The sequence below is a fragment of the Barbus barbus genome, assembly GCF_936440315.1.
Source record: "Barbus barbus genome assembly, chromosome: 43".
Taxonomy (NCBI): Eukaryota; Metazoa; Chordata; class Actinopteri; order Cypriniformes; family Cyprinidae; genus Barbus; species Barbus barbus.
Window position 1 is genome coordinate 5,629,953 of NC_136721.1, and position 20,974 is coordinate 5,650,926.

At 35.9% G+C, this 20,974-nt stretch overlaps 1 protein-coding gene across 4 annotated transcripts; it reads right to left on the minus strand.

Moving 5' to 3' along the window:
• Positions 1 to 1,030: 1,030 nt before the first annotated feature.
• LOC306862094 (Krueppel-like factor 5) lies at positions 1,031 to 13,764 on the minus strand. 4 transcript variants are annotated; one of them, XR_013783527.1, is made up of 5 exons: positions 13,470 to 13,736; positions 8,029 to 8,815; positions 7,858 to 7,917; positions 7,640 to 7,753; positions 1,054 to 2,367 (listed from the first exon to the last, which is right to left on the minus strand). XR_013783527.1 is itself a non-coding variant. In XM_079404725.1 (4 exons), exons 1-4 carry the CDS (start codon positions 13,602 to 13,604, stop codon positions 2,189 to 2,191), a joined length of 1,167 nt encoding a protein of 388 aa, XP_079260851.1. In that variant the 5' UTR covers positions 13,605 to 13,764; the 3' UTR covers positions 1,031 to 2,188. The 4 variants fall into 4 exon arrangements, 2 of the variants coding, with proteins under 2 accessions (XP_079260851.1, XP_079260852.1); XR_013783528.1 differs by having other exon boundaries at positions 8,029 to 8,821; XM_079404725.1 differs by lacking the exon at positions 7,640 to 7,753 and having other exon boundaries at positions 1,031 to 2,367; positions 8,029 to 8,821; positions 13,470 to 13,764.
• Positions 13,765 to 20,974: the final 7,210 nt, after the last annotated feature.

Here is a 20,974-nt window from a genome sequence, read left to right on the forward strand (position 1 = left end):
AGTGTCTGGGGGGATAAATTATGGGCAAAACACAATCTTTATGACACTCACTTCTCAACTGGTGCAATAATGATTAACACTGACCTCTACAAGCGATGCGCATCGTTTCAATTTCAGCAAACGAAAGCCGAACAAATGACATTTAACCAATCTGAAATATATTTATTTTAGTTTTAAAGACGTGAAACTATCTTTATTTCTGTCGAGCGGTGCAAGAAGCAGGGCAAGTTTGAACTGGATTAAGCTCAGTTAACACCTCTTTAAACATATTCTCAGAAGAGTTTTACTTTTCCTCAGAACAGTAGCACTTACTATGTTTTGAAATGGTTTACATATTTTCATCTCCACAGAACACATGCTGTACTACAGTAAAATGGGTGTTCCCCTCATATATCATCGTCTGTTATTGTAGGCTGGATTTCATTCAGTAAATTATCTTATCAGATTGTAATTAGAATCAATTTCAGCTAAAAGTTGTTCCCCACCCAGTTTTAGTCCTTTGCTAACTGCAATTGTTAGTACGATTTTTTTTCTATAAGCTGACTCACTGTTTTAACAATATAACGTTTAACAATATAATTTAATACTTAAAACAGGCGTGCCTGCTGTTTAATACAAAATTTGGCGAAATTTGGAAACATGTTTTCCCTTCATGCCATATATAAACAATTTAAAAACGATATAGCCTATTTCCTCAGCAGTTATGTCTAAGTCAAGGTTAGAACAATAATTAACTACAACAGTTTGAAAACTAAAGGTAATCAATTCTTAAATACCTTACTAGTTTTAAAAGTAGCTATAGCCTATTTAAATGGTCTTCTATGATACATAGATGCATAAGCAAAAGTCACCTTCTTATATATTTCCAAGAACATTGTTGCTCGTAAATATAACATGGCTAACACAGAAATGTCTGTTTCCATCACATAAGTAGGCCTATAACCAGGTATATATTCCAGTAAGGACTTTATTTCCAACCCCGGGACCTAATCATGTTAGCACAACACTATGAAAAAATAACTACAACAAGAAATGTAATTATTCTTTTATTTTCCAAAATTCTGTATTCAAACAAATACATACAAAATGCTAAACTGATCACTTAGTATTCAAGATCTACAAACTCTATTTACCCACATTCAAAAAAAAAAAAAAAATCCCATTTGTTCATAATAAAAACAATTATCTTCAAAGAGTAAAGTATTTACAAGACGTCTAACTACAGTATGTACAGTATTTTTTGATCCATCAGAGTTCCCCTCATAAGTGAAGGACATGTACACAAAGAAAGGGAACTTGAGAACTTTTAAGCGGTTATAAACTGCGGTCACGATGCTGCATAGAGCCCAAGACGGGTCTCAAGGGCACAACCAAAAGCAAATGCTACAATGTCCACAACTAATATGAATAATTTGTTCTTGGGAAAAGTGAGGGATTGATGCACTTTCTTCATTTCTTGTACGTTTTAGATGACAACGCTGCTATTTCGGTGTGCATAAAACAATCAACTGTCTTGTGAAATACATGTGAATAGCTAATATTCTTCTGGAAATTTGGCACACATGCTCAAATGCTTTTGTGAGCTCATTTGTCTCATTCATCAGCCTTTTTTCTGGCATTCAAAGAGACGAAATGTCAAACGGATGAGTGATCTGAGTGATTTTTTTATACAGTCTCATAAAGATCTGTATCCATGGATACACAACTGTGAGAACAGCAAACATTAGAGTTACTACGTTTTTATCATAGCATCTTACCCAAAAGCAAACAGCTTTTTGTGAGGGGGAAATTCCATATAAACATTGTATTATTGTAATCCAAAATTAACAATTAACTATTACCTTGGAATCAATAAATCAAACTTTACATTTCAAGTTATTAGGAAGACGGTCCCAAAGGAACATTTTCAAATTTAGTCAGACAAAGTGGATGAAGGTCAAGTATAAAACTCATAACATATTTTCACATTAATCTACAGACATACACACATACAAAACATATATACAGTAGTATACATTCTGCTGGAGCGCTTTGTTGTGATGTCCAGTCCTCTTCATGACAGTATAAATGTCTGGATTGCTGGTACGGCAGAGCTTTCATTGGTTTGATCTTCGTACATAACTGACTGTGAAATATTTAGAACAATAAAACTGTTATAAAAGTTGAAAAAGTAAGGAGGTGAAGTTCTTTAGTTTTGATGGCGCTTCATGTGCAGCGCAAGGTGGTCTGAACGAGAGAAGCAGCGACTGCAGGCGACACATTTGAAGGGTTTTGCGCCGGTGTGTTTGCGGTAATGCCGCGTCAGTTCGTCCGAGCGGGCAAAACGCCAGTCACATCCTTCCCAACTGCACTGGTATGGCTTCTCACCTAGAAAAATCACAACAAAAACATTGTGTTGATTTACTTAAAAACAGCTACATGTATTAGTTTTCTGTTGCAACATAATTTATTCCTGTGATGCAAAGCTGAATTTTCAGCAGCCATTACTCCAGTCTTCAGTGTCACATGATCAGAAGGAAAGCATTCTAATATATTGATTTGGTGCTCCATTATTATGTTGAAAAAGTTTTTGCTGCTTAATATTTTTGTGGAAACCTTGTTTTTTATCAGGATTCTTGGATGAATAGAAAGTTAATTGATCAAAAGTGACAGTAAAGACATAAATATGAGAAAAAATTACTTTCAATGTAATGCATTCTTGCTCGATAAAACTTATTTCTTTCTTTCTGCTATAACCCATAGCTCATGGAAGTGTATCATGGCTTCCATAATACTATTAAGCAGTTAAAACAATTTGCAACATTGATAAAATATCTCGAGCAGAACAGATTTCAGAAAACTTCCCCAAAATAGATGACTGTCATTTATTTTAATACAAAGCAACATTTCAAGACCAGCTTAAACATTCTACAATGTGTATCGTGCCATTTTTAAATGGCAGTTATAGAGGAATTAGACGTGTATGTGCTTGTGGTTTAGAGAGTAATACAACTCCTATGTGTAAACACGGAAGTCAATCCCATGGTGCTTAACACACGCTGATAAGATCTGACATTGTGAGGTTTGCCACAGCACTGAATCCTGAAAAGCCACGTTCAGAGTGAACAGAGTTTTTTTTACCATCCATAAATATTTCTTACCACCCATGAGTTTCTTAAGAAATCCCTATACAGAAATACACAACATCATATATATATATATGTGTATATTTGTGGGATGCAAAGTTAACTGTTCAGCAGCCATTACTAGTTGTCAGCATCACATAATTCATCATAAATCATTCTGACTTGGTGTTCAAGATATAGTTCTTATTAATATCAATGTTAAGATACCATGCTGTGTAATATCTTTAATAAATAAAAAAACTCAAAAGAACAGGATTTATATGTCTTCACTGCACTTTTGATCAATTTAATGCAAAATATAAATTCCTTAAACCAAAAAAAAAAAAAAGTTACCAAAATGTATAAAGTTACCAACCAATGACGTTTTATTTACTCGACAAAGACATTTTTAACTTTCATTTGTCACTTAGGACTCTGATTACAGTCCAATAAACACTAGTTTTCCATAAGAGGTGTTTAACCATATAACATCAAACAATAATTGTTGTTTTGAAACACAATGTTTCAGTTCAACCTACTAATTTCGCCACCGGGAAACTACACAGCTCTCAGAAATAACTGAAGACAGCACAAACTTCTCTGAACAGCGCTGAAAGCTGACGCTTTTAGCTTAGCGCTCATCCCTCCCCTTTTTCTATACATGAAACCAGAATTCAAAAGGAGATGAAAAAATGTCCTCTTAATCTGGCAAAGGCTTCAATAGCTCAGGGTCTTGAAGAAGTCAATGCACCCCTTCAAACACTTCAGACAACAGAGGTATTATTTGGTTAGCTGGAGGTTGGGCAACGGTTAATCTGTTATCGCTAAAGCATTTTACTGCTCACGCAACCATTATAAAGACAAACATTTGGAAGTTGAATATTGCTAATCATCTATTTCACCATCATAAGAATATAAAGAACAACAATCAGTATGAACCTGTAGTCACTCAGAACCACAAGCAATACTAATCAATAATGACAATCGCTAATAATCACCACAAACGTGCGTGGATACCCATAAAATGGCAATTGTACGGTTTTTATCAGTGGCTTCTGTTTGAGGAAGGTGGGCAACAAGTTCCATTACTAAGATAATATATAGAATATATTCTGTAACATTCCTGTAAAGCATGTTTAGATATGCTCCACCAAACTGGCAGAGTTTTTTTTTTTTTGAAGAGCTGCTAGCATAATCCAAGATTACTGCGTAAATGACAAAACTAACAACAAGGCTTGTATTCAATAGCTTTGTTAGAGCACATCTAGTACATCCTGACATACTTTTTAATCATGAATAGAACATATCATTCCTGAAGACATCAAAATGACACGTTTTATCGGCCTGTTCCAGCTTTCATCTGTCAGCACGGAATGTTCTAGAGCTCTTAAACTGTTGTTTGACAGCTTTCAGAGTGGCGGGATCTTTCCCAACCCCCAACATCTATTGAAACACAACTCCACACCATGCCCACCTGAGGAGTGACCACCTGACCTGTGACAACATCAACACACCTTACAGCTGGACAGAGAGCGAAACAACACAGGCTCATCAGAAAAAAACGTTGCTTTTTGCATCATGTTCAGTTTTATCTGAAACATATGAACATTAATTTGACAACATTGGTTGTAGTACATATCGCAGTAGTTCTGAAATTAAATGTCCAGTAAGATTGCTAAATAATTAATGTGATAACAACATGTTGAACTAAACTATTGAAACTATAGAATAGGGAACACATATTTACTTTTCCCTGAACAAACTCCTAATATGCTGCTTATTAATAGTTAGTAGTTGTTATGTTTAGGGATGGTGTTGGATTAAGGGATCTAAAATGTGTTCATGCAGAATAAGGCATTAATATGTGCTTTATAAGTACTAATAAACAGCCAATATGCTAGTAATACACATGCTTATAAGCAACTAGTAAATAGTGAGAATTGGTCCTTAAAATCAAGTGTTACCAATAGTTCTGACTCTAAATTCTGACTGTATATTCTATAGCTATTACTCTACAGTCTATGCTAAAATGCCAGTTGCTGCATTGCCGTTAACAGCCTATTTCATTAAACTTCACTTTTATCAAATAATTTAGTTTGATTTGATTTTATATAGAGTGGGAATTTGATGTTTTAGTGGAATTCACTATTTAAAAAATAACCTATAAAAATCAGAATTTCAAAATCTCAAAAAGCATTTTAAAAACTGGCAAGTCAAGTTACAAAAGTGTTTTATGGACTGAGATGAAAAACAGTGATATGTGACATATTCTTTGCTTTTGTTTGCCAATTTTGTTTAAATGTCTTTGATTTACCTTAATTTGGGAGCTTTACTCAGTAAATATGTATTTACATATCACTGTAATTAATTTATTGTGATAATCATGTGATTGTTTTATATATTTTTTTTAATTAACTGACAGCCTAATTATAATACATTTAACTACTTATTGAATATTAGTGTCTTTTAGTGCAATAAGCCACAAGGCCATGCTTTACAGTGATTTTACCACGGTGGTTTTATGGCAAAAAAATGCCCCTTAACTGTGATAAAATTTATGTAATCACATTGCCCAAATCACTGTAATTCTTTAGTTTTATCTATGCTAACACCTTTTGCACAGTTGCAACATCTACTCAACTTCACAATGTACCACATGGGAGCATATGTTTCTTACGAAGCTTAAAGAGTTACGAAGATAACTCTAGGGTGCTAGTGAGTGAGAGTACAACAATAATAATAATACCTCAGGCTACAGGGAATCCCTCTACATTCTCGGTGACCACCCCAAAATGATTATAAAAGAATGAAGAAAGCGGTCACTAGGCAGAAAAGGTGCTTTTATTAGCTTAACGTCATGTGAACAAAATTACACCCATTGGTGTTGGGAGAGAAGATTTTTTTTTCATTTTAAAGTGTGGAGGGATTGCAGTGGGTTTCATTTTACACTGAGCTGAACACATTGAAACTGCCAAGTTCTTTTCTCCCGGCAGTGCACTCCCCCCCCAAACGCAGACAGAAAAAGCAGGAGGAACAGGTTTCCCCCCTCGGGAAAGCATGCAGGGCTTGTAGAGGCATGCAGACACAATGTGTATAAAAGCATGAAAAGAGAGTCAATTAATCTCTCCCTCCACCCTGTTCTCTGTCTTTCTACATCTCTTGTCCTTAGGCTGTCATCTCTGTGAGAGCTGTTGCAGCATTTGTAGTTTTTGTGTTGATGGTGCATTGCAACTGGTCAAGTAGTAACAACTGCTTCTAACTTTAGAAGAAGAGTTAGCTCGACATTATATTAAACTTGTATGACTTTCTATCTTCTGTAGAACACAAAAGGAAAAAGTTTGAATAATGTACCTGCCATTCTTTTACATGCAGTTACAATTAAGTAAAAAAAAGATTCAGAGGACCTATGAATAACTTATAACCTATGACGTCTTTTGAAGGCATGACATAGTTTTGAGTGAAAAACCAAATGTAAGTCATTATTCACTAATAATCTTCCCTTTTAGTGAGCCTTTAACTGATGCAAATAATTACCCAAATAATTTGTTTATATTTATTTATAATAACACTGAGCTTTTCAGTTGGTTTGAAAGGAGTGGTGTATAAATGATATGAAATAATCCACGTAAACACTGGAATCTATTTTCTCAATCAGATTTTAAAAAATAGTGCCATGATGCTTACATTCAAGCTAGCTTTCTCCGGTTCTGAACAACACACATGTGCAGAAGTTTAGTTCAGAATACATGTAAGGCACATGTAAACGACTATGTGAACCGGAGTGCAACATTTAGGGTTCATATAAACAGAACTTTCAGAATCTGAAATCGGATTCAATCCGGATAAAGAAAACTAGTGTGTAAACATACATACTGAGTGAGCGAGCTGAATTGGCTTAGTTTGGATTAATTCACAAACTAATCATTTTGACTGCCCTAGGGAAAAATAAATTCTAAAATGTATATGAAATACATTTATTTAATGTTAAGTAATAATATTAATACATTTACATATTTATGTACTTAATAAAAATACCTTGAAATTGTACTTTTGGTATACTTAAAGTCTGCTAAATTGGAACGACTAATTGTGTACTTAGTGCACTTTAATTGTGCGGAAGTGGTGCTGAAGTCCAACTAAAGACACACTGAAGTATATTTGATTGTGCTAAAGTGGAACTATTGTAAGTAGTCCTATACTTCATTTAAATACATAATTCAAAGATCATAAAATCCTTATGAATAGTGACATTAAAACACATTTTAGGCTTAATATTAAGAAATGTACATTGTGCACATGTAGTACTCCAAATAAATTTGAACTAAAATTTTGATGTCAGTAAGTCTCGAGCAATATGTCAGTAAATATGTTAATAGATTTGAACTATTCTTATTATGAAATAAATGTTTTAAATATATACTTTTTTACTAGGGTGGTTTTGCAAACCGTATCAATCGTTCAAAGGAATTGTTTCTTCACAAATCAGACACACAAATGTCAAGATTACAATACAGTACATTTAGTTTGTTCCTCACCCAAAGCTATTGTATAACATCAGAAGACTTGTGGGATACTTTTCACTGTTCGTGAAGCTTGAAAAGCCTCAGCTTTTTTGTAATTGCATGGAAAAGTTCTTCAATTTCCCCTTTCTCCATGTTCAGCAGAAGCAAGAAAATCATATAGAGTTAGACTGACATTGGGGTGAATAAATAATCATATCATGTCTATGTTAGAGTTTGATTTGATTTCTTACCTGTGTGAGTCCTTTGGTGCGCTTTCAAGTGAGAGCTCTTTGTGTAAACTTTGGAGCATCCTGGTACAGAGAAAAATTGCCCAGATGTTAGTTGACAAACGTCCCTGATAATCTCTGCCGGATGGCATGGCACATGTAATCCAAAATTATTTACTGGAATGGCACACTAACCTGGGAAGTCACAATGATGAATCCTTCTCTTCTCCAGCTCAGGGTTGTTCCGACGGTTGTATCTGGGTCCTGTGAGGACGCCCTGACCGTGGGCCATTAGCATGGAGTGAGGGGTCATCTGTCCAACCTTCATTCCAATTCTAGACTGGTATGGCGGGGGAGGGAGAACAGAGGTAATGAGCTCTGCTTGGTTCTCGGGACTGCTGGGCTGGGAATTGGGGGGCGACGGAGGCAAACTGTGCGGCTGGGGTGAAGTGTAGAACGACTCGCGCATGACATATTCGCCAGATTGCGTCGTCAAGGTCACTGTGTTCAGGTTGAACATGGTCCTGCCGGATGCACCGATTCCATTCATCGATTGACTCTGGGAGAAGGTCATTGTGGTAAGGTCACTACTGCTGACGGGCATCTGGTAGACCGCCGGCTGCTGAGGGCCGATGTGGAGCTCGTCTGTGACGTTTATGTCAGGTTTGATGAAGAGGCTGTTGACCGTCTGGGGCACGCTGAAGACGGAGGTGAATTCGGGGAGTGTCTGAATGCTACAGGGTTCGTCCACCCCTGGCTCAATTTTGATCTGATGCACCTGAGGTTTGTTTGGACGATAAAGGCCCGTGCGAAGGTGTGTGGTATTGGGCAGGATAACGTTGATGTTGAGACTATAAGGGGCTGGCTTCTCATCGGCAAAATACTCATCCACCACTGAGGCGCTTTCCCGACGATACTTCTTATCCGTAATGTTTGGGGAAACCAGTGGGGTGATCTGGGGCAAATATTTATCCATCTCCATCTGTGTCTGAAACAAACAGAAGATGATTATAAATAATACAGTAAAGTACCTTTAAACACTAGTGTACGTTGCTCCTGTTAATTCAGTTGGTTATTTCATCCAAATGTATTGTCATTGTGTGCAATCAAATTCAATTTGTAAAATCGAAGTTACTTAATTCGTTTTAATCATTTTTATCAGCCATAACCAGATGTACAATTGACAGGAAATTGATTTGAGCATTACTTTTTATATTATTTAAATAAAATAAAATAAACATTTGGTTTAATTAATTTAGCAATTTAATAAGTAAAAGTTATTTATTTATGACTTCTTGTTTGCTACAAAATAGACAATGACCCTCTCTATTTTGGCAAAATGCCTAAAAATAGTTTGTTGCAGCGTAATTTATTTGATTTTTTTTGCATCTAGTAGGCATAACTAAATAATTTTAAGTTTTAAGACAAGACAAGATCAGAACCGAAACTGAAATCTTGATTTAATTAAGTTCACTGAATGTTTTGATTTTTGATTGCATGCAGTCCATGTCGATAGATTTTGCATGTGTTTTGGTAATTGGATTAGCTGCCGTCAAACTGACATGTTTGCTCTGCCATTTTACCCTTTTCACTTCACCACAACTGTTTAAAAGTATGTATTTGAAAAAGGAGATCTGGCAAGCATATATGTTATTGTCTTTCACAATTGATTTGTGATTGCAGAGCCAGGTACAAGCAGTGGGAGATCATTCCCTGCTTTAACCGTGCACACAAAGGCAAGTTCAACGGAGCAGCTCTGCACAGTGCTCCGATGCAGCCCAGAGTAAACAGAAACCTCATAGGTGTGGCAGCCATGAAGGATTGGAACACAAAGCCAAACCAAAACAGTGACATGTGATAGCAAGAGGAGATATGGGCACAAACAATGTACAAAAATAGAACTCTAAAAACGAGTGCACCCTGGAGAGCCATTCAGGTGCAACGTTGCTGTAAACTCCCGAGACTGATAAACGAGGGCATTTGTGCGATAATGAAGAACCAGATTTACCAAACCAGTCAATTGGCAAGTCAAATGTGTGATGATGAAATGGTTAGCACATGCAAAAACCTGAACAGCCTCAAAACCTGTCTTGAACAAAACGTTCAGTGTTTACACAATCTGTAATGACTGCAGCATGTGCTAACCAATATAACCCCAAAAAATAAGGCCACTAGTGAAAATACTTATATTTAGCATATTTCTAAGGCACGTATTGCATATAAAATTATGTTTATATTTTATAATGGATTTCAGAATGACTTTGGTATGGCATCAAGCTGCATGTGCTACATTCTTAGAAACATACTCTTTGTGTTCATGTTGGTTTCATGATTCTTTTTTTTATATAATTATATATTCATTTTTTACATCATTTTCATCATCAATTAAATGACTTGTGGTGTAACTATTAAGTAAAATGAATAACATTTGGAATTCACACCTTGAATACATGTGAGCACATAATTCTAATCTTTATTTCTTTAATTCCTAAAAGATTTGAAATGTTATATATTTAGAGAACTATACCAGAACTAAGAATACAAGTTATCTTTTTTTAAGAACTTTAATGTCGTTGCAGACATTTGGACCCCACTTAAAACACACAGCTGCCTTTATTGTTGACCTTATTGCAGTCATTATATTTGACAATAAACATTTCAAAAGCACTGTAATATCCAGCTGTCTGAAGTGGCAGCTATGTCAACAATAAGGCATGTATTGTCAAAATGCATTTCCTTGACAACCCACTGATGTGGTTTCATGTACAAATATCTTCATCCTTTCAGGTAACTCATACCCTAACATGTGAGGTCATGTACTCTCGGGGAATATACAGTACAATGAATGCTGACGCTTCTGCAGCTTTTCATATCGCTGTGGATGAGCCATTTATTACAGACAATTGTACTCTCACAGTGTTAACGTCACCAATTCCACCCTCATCCCCATCAGGCCAGCTTTGGAAAGTTAAAACCAGGTAATTAATGGAAAATAGCTTTCGATTTATCTCCAGACCTGGCAAGCGTACCGCCCCTGCCCTTAGTCCTGGGCACAAACAGGCCTTGTGTTGTGTGGTACTGGCAGAAAGGCAAGTGCCCTTGGCTACGGCTTCCATTGGCCTTAGAGACCCGGTTCTGTTCACTGGGTTTATGTGAGGAGAATGAATAGCAGCTGAACCCTGGCCCAAAAACCGAGTTAATGATTAGAGAACATTTACAACTCCTAAGTTATGTATTTTAGGGACCGATAACGGCTGGGAGCCGAGTTAGGCATAAAAATAATCTTTGAGATAAATAAGACAGAGGTTTCCGTGTTGCTCAGTGACGTTCATTGAAAATATGTTTCACTTTCTGAAATTCTGAAAATCTGATTCACTCTTTAAAGGATTAGTTCACCCAAAAATGAAAATTCTGCCAACAATTATCTCGCCCGCATAATGTTCCAAACCTGTATGACTGTATTTCTTCAGGCAAAAAAATAAAATAAAATCATCCAATGAAATGAAAAACTGCATGAAAAACACTAAGACATAATTTAATAAAAAATATAGTGTTTTATTTTTTGGTGAGTAAGTGATAGAATGCATAAAAACGTCAAATATCTTATCCGTAAAAAAAAAGTCTTATTATATGTAAATGAGCACATGAAGCTCAGAAACGGCATGATATTTGTCTTCCGAACTGTTTCTCTGACATGAGATTTCGCAGCTTATTTCAGAGTCCAAATACCCTGTTAGCCCAAAGACCTTTTTCCTAATTACAACACAAAAGGTCTTTGCCTTTGAAATAATAGTCTTTTATGGCCTAAAAGGAATTCAAAAAGATGGAGATTCGTCCACAGATCCCTATAAAACCAGACTGATAGGCTTCTTGTCTGTTTACTGGAGCCATAACAGCACAAATCATCCGATGGCAGCAGCAAGAGAAAACAAAACCTTTGAGACGAAAATTATGTTTTATGGCTTTGGGGGAAATAGATAACAGTTGTTTTGGCTTTTCAGGACCATGACTACTGAAGGAACCATCTTGGCTACTCTTCACAGCAGTGGATATGACTACTGACCGCTGGTTTTGTAAGAGAAAATTAAAGTAAATTACTGCAATAGAGATGCGTGACACTGAAGACGATGTGACACAGCCATATCTTATGATTAGATGTACCAAATCAATCATGTAATTAAGATCAGCTTTATTTATAATCATGACTTTTGTTGGTTTCGGATTATTTTAGCAATCTAGTTTAATTTAGACTATGATTATGACTCCTTTAATAGCAGGTACTTTTCTCAACAAGTACTGGGGGTCATGAGGTCAGACATGTGCTTCTCGTCACCAACCGAAAACAAGGGAGCAGTGACCATGCGAAGGCCCAGGCTGTTTTCTTTAGTGTAGCCGACAACATGTTCCCTGTGGCCATACGAACTTTTGAAGGAGTGCAACGAGGTCATCAGTCATTGGCTCAATAAACTAGTGGTGTTCTAGCTAGGATGCCATATGAGCCAACACAGCACATTCGATACACATTTCAGACCCAACCATTTTCAGCTGTCATTGTGGACTTAGATATGATCATTAAAGCAGAAAATAAAACATAATAGAAATGTATAGCAGAAACATATGGCCATTGTGATACATTAAAGGCAGTCTGACCAAAGGAAAAGAGCAAACTATAGAGAAATCTGATTCTGGAAATAAATTCTAAACCTGTGGATTAGGCTGAATTTTTCAGTGGGCAATCTTTAAACTTTTGACTAACAATATCCCTGTTTTAAATGACACTATGATTTCTACATAACTTCAAACTGTGGATTGAAGTCGCTGAGCATTTGTATTGCATTGCACCTCACAAAAAACAACAAGGTAGTAAAAGTAAATGGTTGTATTCTTTGATTCCTTTGCTTTCGAGTACACTATAAAGTATACACATTTTACTCTTCTAGTGTAGCTTGTTTTAAGGGCCTGAACTTGTGTTAATATCATAGTATTTCCATATAATATATTCATAATAAAGTCAAGTCAGAGTCAGGTATAAACTAGACTATGTACAGAACAATATGACGTCAGTATTTATTGCAAAACTGACATGCAAATTTAAAGATAAATTTGTGTTACTGCATAAAATAAAAAATTGTGTTAAAGACATTAGTAACTTCACAAGTAATCTAATCTAATTCACAAGTAACATTGTTTTTGGTGTCTTGGTGTTAATAGTAATACTAATATTCCTACTAATAATACATTGCATAAGCAACTATTCATACTTATCATGCTAAATTAATAAATATAAACAGAATGAGAAACATATAGCAGTTTAGTTGACCCTTATGTGAAAATGTATCATGCACACTTCAACGAGAGCAGTCTGATAGCGATGCCTGTAATATTTTCAATATTTCATAAACAATACTTCATTATATATATATATAAAAGGAAGCAGACAATTGCATTACAGAAAGCCGTTCGTGAAGATCGTTTTTTGTTACTGAGCCAAGTGCTTTCTCTTTAAAGTGCATATGTTCTAATATATTTTAGTAAGGTTTAGACATTGAAATATTTTTGTTTTCCAGATACAGTGAGACACCACAGAGCGCCTGCTATACCTGAGCCATTTTAACAGCGTTTGTTGCTATTCTTACCGCGGGTTTGACGTCTTCAAACACAGACGAGTCCTCCGGCCCATCCGCGCTACACATCCGCACGGGTTTAAGCTGCGTGAAAACCGCCCTCTCTTCTGTATTCGGAGCGCCGACGGCCAGTCCTACACTTGCCATTTCTATATGCAAATATCGAATATTATATTTTAAGATGATTTTTTATTTACGAATACACATATACGGGATTATTGTAAACGTCCTTGTCGTTACATCCAGACGTGCGGTGTATCCAAAACCCCTCCCTGTGTCACTCAGGTAGCCTTACCTGTTGTAAAGTATCACGTTGTAAAAACGTAGTACATGAGTGACAGTTGCGTTAGCCATTCAGAGCGAAGGAAAAAGCACCTTCTCCAATCACAGAGCAGGTGGGCGTGGCTCACCTGAGAGGTGTATAACATTTGAGGCGTTGCTTTTCTGTATACCCATCAGGAAAATTATCCTAAGGCTTTCGTATTGTAAACAATGTAATTCGTTGCTCATTATGAAAACGAACTTTTTTGTGATGAGAACCCTGTTTAGTTCATGAACAAAAATATCATGCTATTAAATGGTCTTAGCAGGACTCCTAAGTATGGTTTAATGGCTGGTTTTGTACATCAGTTTATCATCCAGCTATAGACAGGCTGGGAGACCAGCAAACAACCTAAGCTTGTTCGTGTATTTTTATTATTATAAAATAAAATAAAAAGACTTGCCCGAGACATCATGTTCACTTAATGAATTTAACTATTTAATCGCAGTTGACTAGTTGCAAGTAAACTTAATTTAGATTTAAATGCTGCATTTTTTATTTTACATTATTCATAATTAAACAACATTTTCAGCTTGCATAAATAAATATCTTTTATTAGTTCATTGTCTGGCTCTCTCTGTTGTAATAATATAATTCCATAGCTCCTACACAGACATTACATAAGACATTAGTGCATATTGTAACATGCCCATGTATAGTGATTATATTAAAGCAGACTAGCTTACAAATGAAAATATGTAAATCTCACTTCACCTGTAAGCTGTTATTGTTTTGTCTGAAGTTTATCTCAGGCTGAATCAAATCAGAGCACGAATCAGTTTCCATCAGATGCCTCACACAAAGTACCAAACCAACCAGTTATATTTATCTTGATGTACAGATTCAGAGCAGCCATTTCATTGCTCCGTTAATTTCTAGAAGCAGCAATGTGGAAGAAGGATGAGAAAAGGTGATGGGTCGGAAACTGGATCATCTGCATTCCTCCTGTTTTATCAAAGAGCCTGAGGACAGTCGGGGTCAGTCAAAAACAGATGTGGCCACTGCAGGTGTCACTGTTTAGGGCCAATTCGGAGGGAACTGTAGTTGTGTGAGAGGTCAGACAAGGTGGAAACACCTGTTCCTGTGTTTAAATGGGGTTGCTGCATAACGAAAGTTACATGATGCAAAGATTCACTGAGCTCAGTGCAGTATGCCAAAACCTGCCATGCATTGTGTAATGTGCACATTATATAATGTACATTATGTAATGCTGAAAAGGATAGTAATGCTTAATTTGATGTACAACCCGAATTCTGGAAATGTTGGGACGTTTTTTAAATTTGAATAAAATGAAAACTATAAGACTTTCAAATCACATGAGCCAATATTTTATTCACAATAGAACATAGATAACATAACAGATGTTTAAACGGATAAATTTTACACTTTTATCCACTAAATAATCTCATTTTAAATTTGATGCCTTCCACATGTCTCAAAAAAGTTGGCACGGGGGCAACAAAGGGCTGAAAAAGCAAGAAATTTTGAAAGGATTCAGCTGGGAGAACATCTAGCAACTAATTAAGTTAATTGACATCAGGGCCTGTATTCATGAAAAATCTTAGTGCTAAGAGTTGCTCCTAGTAACAAAATTCTTAGAAATGTGGGTGTTTCCTCTTAAAATTAAAGAAAAGATCCTAGTAAAGAAAAAAGTAATTCACCCTTAAAAGAGGTCTTAAGGTCCAAAATTGTTAGGAGTACGGACGAGGACTTTTAAGGGGCTTAAGAGTTTCTTTAGCAGTGGAGAAAATGGACAAAACATGAAGAGGGAGAAGAAATGTGTTGCACATAATGCATGACAGTGAGTTAATAAGACGCTACACATTAGATTGTGCAGGGATCATATGTGTGACCGATCTTATTAGATACACGCTAACAACTCCTACACCGCGCTAAAATGCCATAGCGCCAGAAATGGACGTAATCACTACATTAACATATTTGGCAACTGGAAAAATGCAACTATGCAGCAGTGATGATTTGGGTCTGTTACAGCACTTATTAGGCTATGTCTCTGTCAATTTCCTATAAAACACGGTAAGTATGACAGCATGGTAAATAAAAAATAAAGAATATATACATATATAATGTGTGTGTGTGTGTGTGTGAGAAAGAGAGAGAGAGTGAGAGCGAGTAAGTAAAACAGGAAAAATGACACCTGTAATTTCAAAGTGAAGGCTTATAATATATCCTACTCTCAAAAGCGCTCTTTTATTTCCTTCTTGACAACCAACCAATCACCGTCTTCAAAAGACTGTGTCATAGCTAGCAAAGGGGTCAGCTCCGCCTCCTCACTAAGATAAAAGTTTTTTTTTTTTTTCCTAACTCAGAGTTGCTCTCAGATTGGTCCTGAATCACTTTTAAGCTAAGACTCCTAGTAAGACATTTTTAAGCTAAATTAGGAGCTAAATTAGGAGGATTTTAGGAATACGGGCCCAGGTCTGTAACATGATTAGCTATAAAAGGGATGTCTTAGAGAGGCAGAGTCTCTCAGAAGTAAAGATGGGCAGAGGCTCTCCAGTCTGTGAAAGAGTGTGTAAAAAGATTGTGGGATACTGTAAAAACAAAGTTCCTCAATGTCAAATTGCAAAGGCTTTGCAAATCTCATCATCTACAGTGCATAACATCATCAAAAGATTCAGAGAAACTGGAGAAATCTCTGCGCGTAAGGAACAAGGCAGAAGATCTTTGTTGGATGCCCATGGTCGTCGGGCCCTCAGACGACACTGCAGCACTCATCAGCATGATTCTGTCATTGACATTACTAAATGGGCCCAGGAATACTTCCAGAAACCACTGTCGGTAAACCAGTGGTGTAATTTAACGAAGTAAATGTGTTTTTAGGTGGGGCCAATTAAATTCAAATTCCAACTCATGAACTTCAATTAAGATTTTTGCCCAACCCTGGTCTTCACATGATATTAAACACAATTTAAAGGTACAATTAGCCCTACAGCAGTCTTTTAGACACCTTTTTACTCACTTTTACTGTTTCAAACATGTATGCTATTGTTTTCTATGCAACACAAGAGGGAATATTTTGAAAAGAACTGCACAAAAATATTTGAAATATCTCCTCTTGTATTCCACAGGAGAAAATAAAACATAAAATAAATAAAACTTCATATTATTTAACTGTAATATAACCACTGCTTTATCAGCTGTAACAATCATCCAACATCACTTAACATTTAATCATGTAAAGAGTAAATACAGAAACCTTTAAAACATTTTGAAACCAATAGTGGCAAAACGGGTAAAAATATCTGCCACATAAAATCACCGGTGTCCTGAAAACATTCTGAAAAAGAATCACTAGGATACTGAATGTGTGCTTATCCAGAATTGAGTACACTAACTATTAAAGAATCTCGCCTGAGCACCTTGAGAGTGGCATGTGTGCTTGTGTAATCAACAGACCTGTCTTTGCCTGGCTCGTATCAAATTTGCATGGTTGATGGATTGCGGTGAGTTTCAGTGTGTGGTAACTAGTGCTCTGCCTGCTATTGCTCACCTTCCTGGGGTCAAATTACATCAGCCGCTCTCTCACACACACTCCCGAACACATGCGCTATGGAGCAATACACAGGTATCCACTCGTGCTGTGTTTCGATGCCGTTTTGCTTCATTTATATGCCTCATTTGTCCAATTGCAGTGTCAGAGAGTATGACAGATGTCCTACCATGAACATTCACCATTTAGCATCTTGTTTTTTGCTGCTGGAAAATCTCTCTCAGAACATTTTCACAGTCAACAGCACAAAATGGCCTCACAACAACTCTGTAAATGAATATCTGAGCATTGAAAGTAACTGATGCATTCCGGGGGCCAGAGAGCCGGTGCCGGCTATGGATTTGAGAGCCAAATGTTGACTGAGGGAGGGTGTCCTTCAGTCCTGAATAGGCCCTGATTGTTCTCCCCTATTGCAGCACTGCAGCTAAAATGTGTACTTTTCAATAAGGTATGAATCAGCATTGATCTAAGCAAACCATGCAGCGCTATCCAACTGTGTACACACCCATACTCTCATTGTGAAATGACAGAATGAGTAGTATGACAAAAGGTGAAAAATATATTTTTTTGTTCCTCCGGTGAATACAAACTATGGCCACTTTCTAAAACACAATGCTCATATGTAGAAATGCATTACGGTGTCCTATAAATCACGGTTGGGATTTTGTGCTGTCTGTACACTGAGAGCATTCAGAAAAATTAGTAGCATATGAGCTCTATGTCTCTCTCTCTCTCTCTCTCTCCCATGCTTTCTCATATATAAATACATACACATACAAAACAATATATGTCAAATCTAAAATATGACTTACTTTTGCTTCTGGCTTTGAATATCCTGAGTGACAGGATTTTGAAACCAAAACAGAACCAAACATCTCTCTACATCTGTGAACTTTTCAGGAGAATTAATCTAAAACTTAACATGTTCAATATGGACAAAGTGTTTATTTTTTTTGTATATTTATGAACTAATTTCTCAGGTTCACCTAATGTGGCCTTCACAACGAGTTAAGCTAACCATTCCATTATGACTAACCAGTTGCTGTCAACTCAAATTTGCAATTAAAATGCTGTTGTTTTCATTTCATGATTTCAGTTGAATTGGCTAAGAACAATAAAAGCTAAGCATTATTGAGACTGGACAGGGATTTTTTAAGTTCCTAGCATGCTTTGTGTACAACTGGATGCTATAAATGTAAAAAATGTTGAAAATAGATTTGATAAGCGCGAGACTGCCCAGCAGGAACACTAATCACCATAATGGTGAGCAACTGTTTTCAACAAAACAATATGTACACAAAAAGCAGTATTTTTATCTTGTTCGGTTTATTCAGTTTTGTTTCAAATAGTACACTGTAATTTTGTAAATTTTACAGAAAAATCCCTACAGTTAATTGGTTAACTGTAAGTCACCTTATCATATACAGCGAAAAACTTGCATTATATATCATTTTAAAATGCTATCAAAATGATGTTTTTTTTAAGTAAAAGCTATGAATTTATGGTGAAAAACAGTAAAGGACACTTCCAGAAGTCATCGTGTGACACATTTACTGCGTTTTAGCCTGATAAATGTTTTGTCTTTGTGCACATAATAACCATGTTCACTGTCTATATATGAGTATTGGCTTTGTTTAATGACATCCTTACAATGAATTCTGATTTATTATCTTGCACCACCTCTATTATGATCTTTCTACAGTGTACATTACAATTGTGAATATGTAAGTATATATAACATTATTTTAAGTACACAGCACATTAGTGTTTACAGCGTGTGTCTGCAGTCATAAGTTTGACAGAAATAATTTTGTCCAGGTCTCAGGGACTACTGTACATACAGTATGTGAAGATTAGTAAGGGTCGAGCAATGTTGCTTGTGAATTTCAATAAGGACACAAACAACTTTTCACATCCACTGCAGTTCTGAAAAGAGACACCTGGATAAACAAAATGGACAAAATCACAATAGTGCAGAAGGACTTCATATAGGTCATTTGAAGCTTTACAACTATGTTGCAAACAATGTGAGCTATTGTAAATCTTGAAATTAAAGCATTTGTTGCGATATTAAGTAAAGAAAGTTTGTTTTAAACATTATGATATATCTTGACCATTAATATAATGTGTTTTTGACTTTCAGATGGTCTGTTTCTTGTAAATTTTAACCAGATTGTTCACTCTTTTTTTGTTAAAAAAGACTTCAAAGATCCTATTGATAGAAAGGCAAAGACCAAATATCAATACACAGAAAAGAACTGACTACCCACAGACCTTATATTAATAACTGTTATATGAATCACAAGGAAACCAAAGGGGTTAATGAAGACATATGTTTGCTTTATGCTCTAACAAAATGATTTATGTCCATGTCCATTAAAACGTCTTTGAGATCAAGCAGGATGTTGAATATAACTTTAAGGGTGTAGTTGCGCAATTCTGAGCACCGGAATACAGTGGGAGGTGACCATATATGGGCTCAGGAAATGCTGGAATTCCTTCAGGTGAGATAGGGAATGACGTTCAATGTAATGGGGTCAGAGAACGAGGAGTTAAACGATTTCTGTTCCCTATCAATAAAATATGCAATTTGAAGTCTTTCAACATTTGACACGCCCATCTGCAGTACACGAAGTCACAATGACCTTGCGTGAGAAAAGCGAAGCTTTACTGTCTACATGTCACAATCTAACCAACCGCATATTTTTTGAAGCAACTTGTGATAACAATCATGTAATGTGCGATTTTGTGCATTTTCATGCGTTTTTTTTTTAAAGCAACTTTATGTCACCCGGTTTATACAGTGGTGTGCAAGAGTGTGAGACCACTAATGCTTCTATTTTACATTATTTAAATGTTTTATGTTATATATTAACACAAAATTTAAAAGGTATTATAGTTTAAAAACCTGTAATATTGAGTCAATACACAAACTAACACATTTTTACATGTGAACGTTTATCTGATTTTGTCAGGAATTTAAATTCAGCGGTTTTTACAGCCGTAGGCTGTGCAGCGTTGTGGCATTGTGAAACTCATTGATTGTTATTATGAGCGACGACACACTGAACGTTCCAAGATGGCGGCACGTCAACGAGTCTGGAACGGTTGAATGTGGCATCTACATATGCTTCCATAATATATAGAGCATCAACATATTAATTTTTGTTTATTAAAAATGTTGATTGTTAAATATTTCCAATTTACTTTTTAAGTTAACATTTTTTTTTTATTTGACATTTTTCAAAACTTTATTTGCAAATTACGTTTGGAATTTGATAGATATTCAATGTGTTTTCAACCTTTTGGATCCCACTGTGCATGTCACCTGTTACAGCGGCGGACTTGTTTGCTGTAGTCTTTTAAATAGTATTCTGTCCTTGTAGGCAGTAACCATCTGTTACACACAAGTTTTTATAGCATTGCCTAACTGGTCAATAATATGATGCTTAAACTTGAAAACCTGCTTCGCAAGGACCAAAGAAGGACAGTTAAACCTTTTACAATGCTGTTCCTCCAATAACAATAAATAACATACATTTAAATGTAGAATTTACAGAATATAATCTATAAATTAATGAAAACCGATCACAACAAAGAACTTAACTTTCAGATGGTTTGCTAAGGGGAAGTTTGTTGTATTAATTGACTAATTCAATTATTCGATTTTCATCAGAAAGT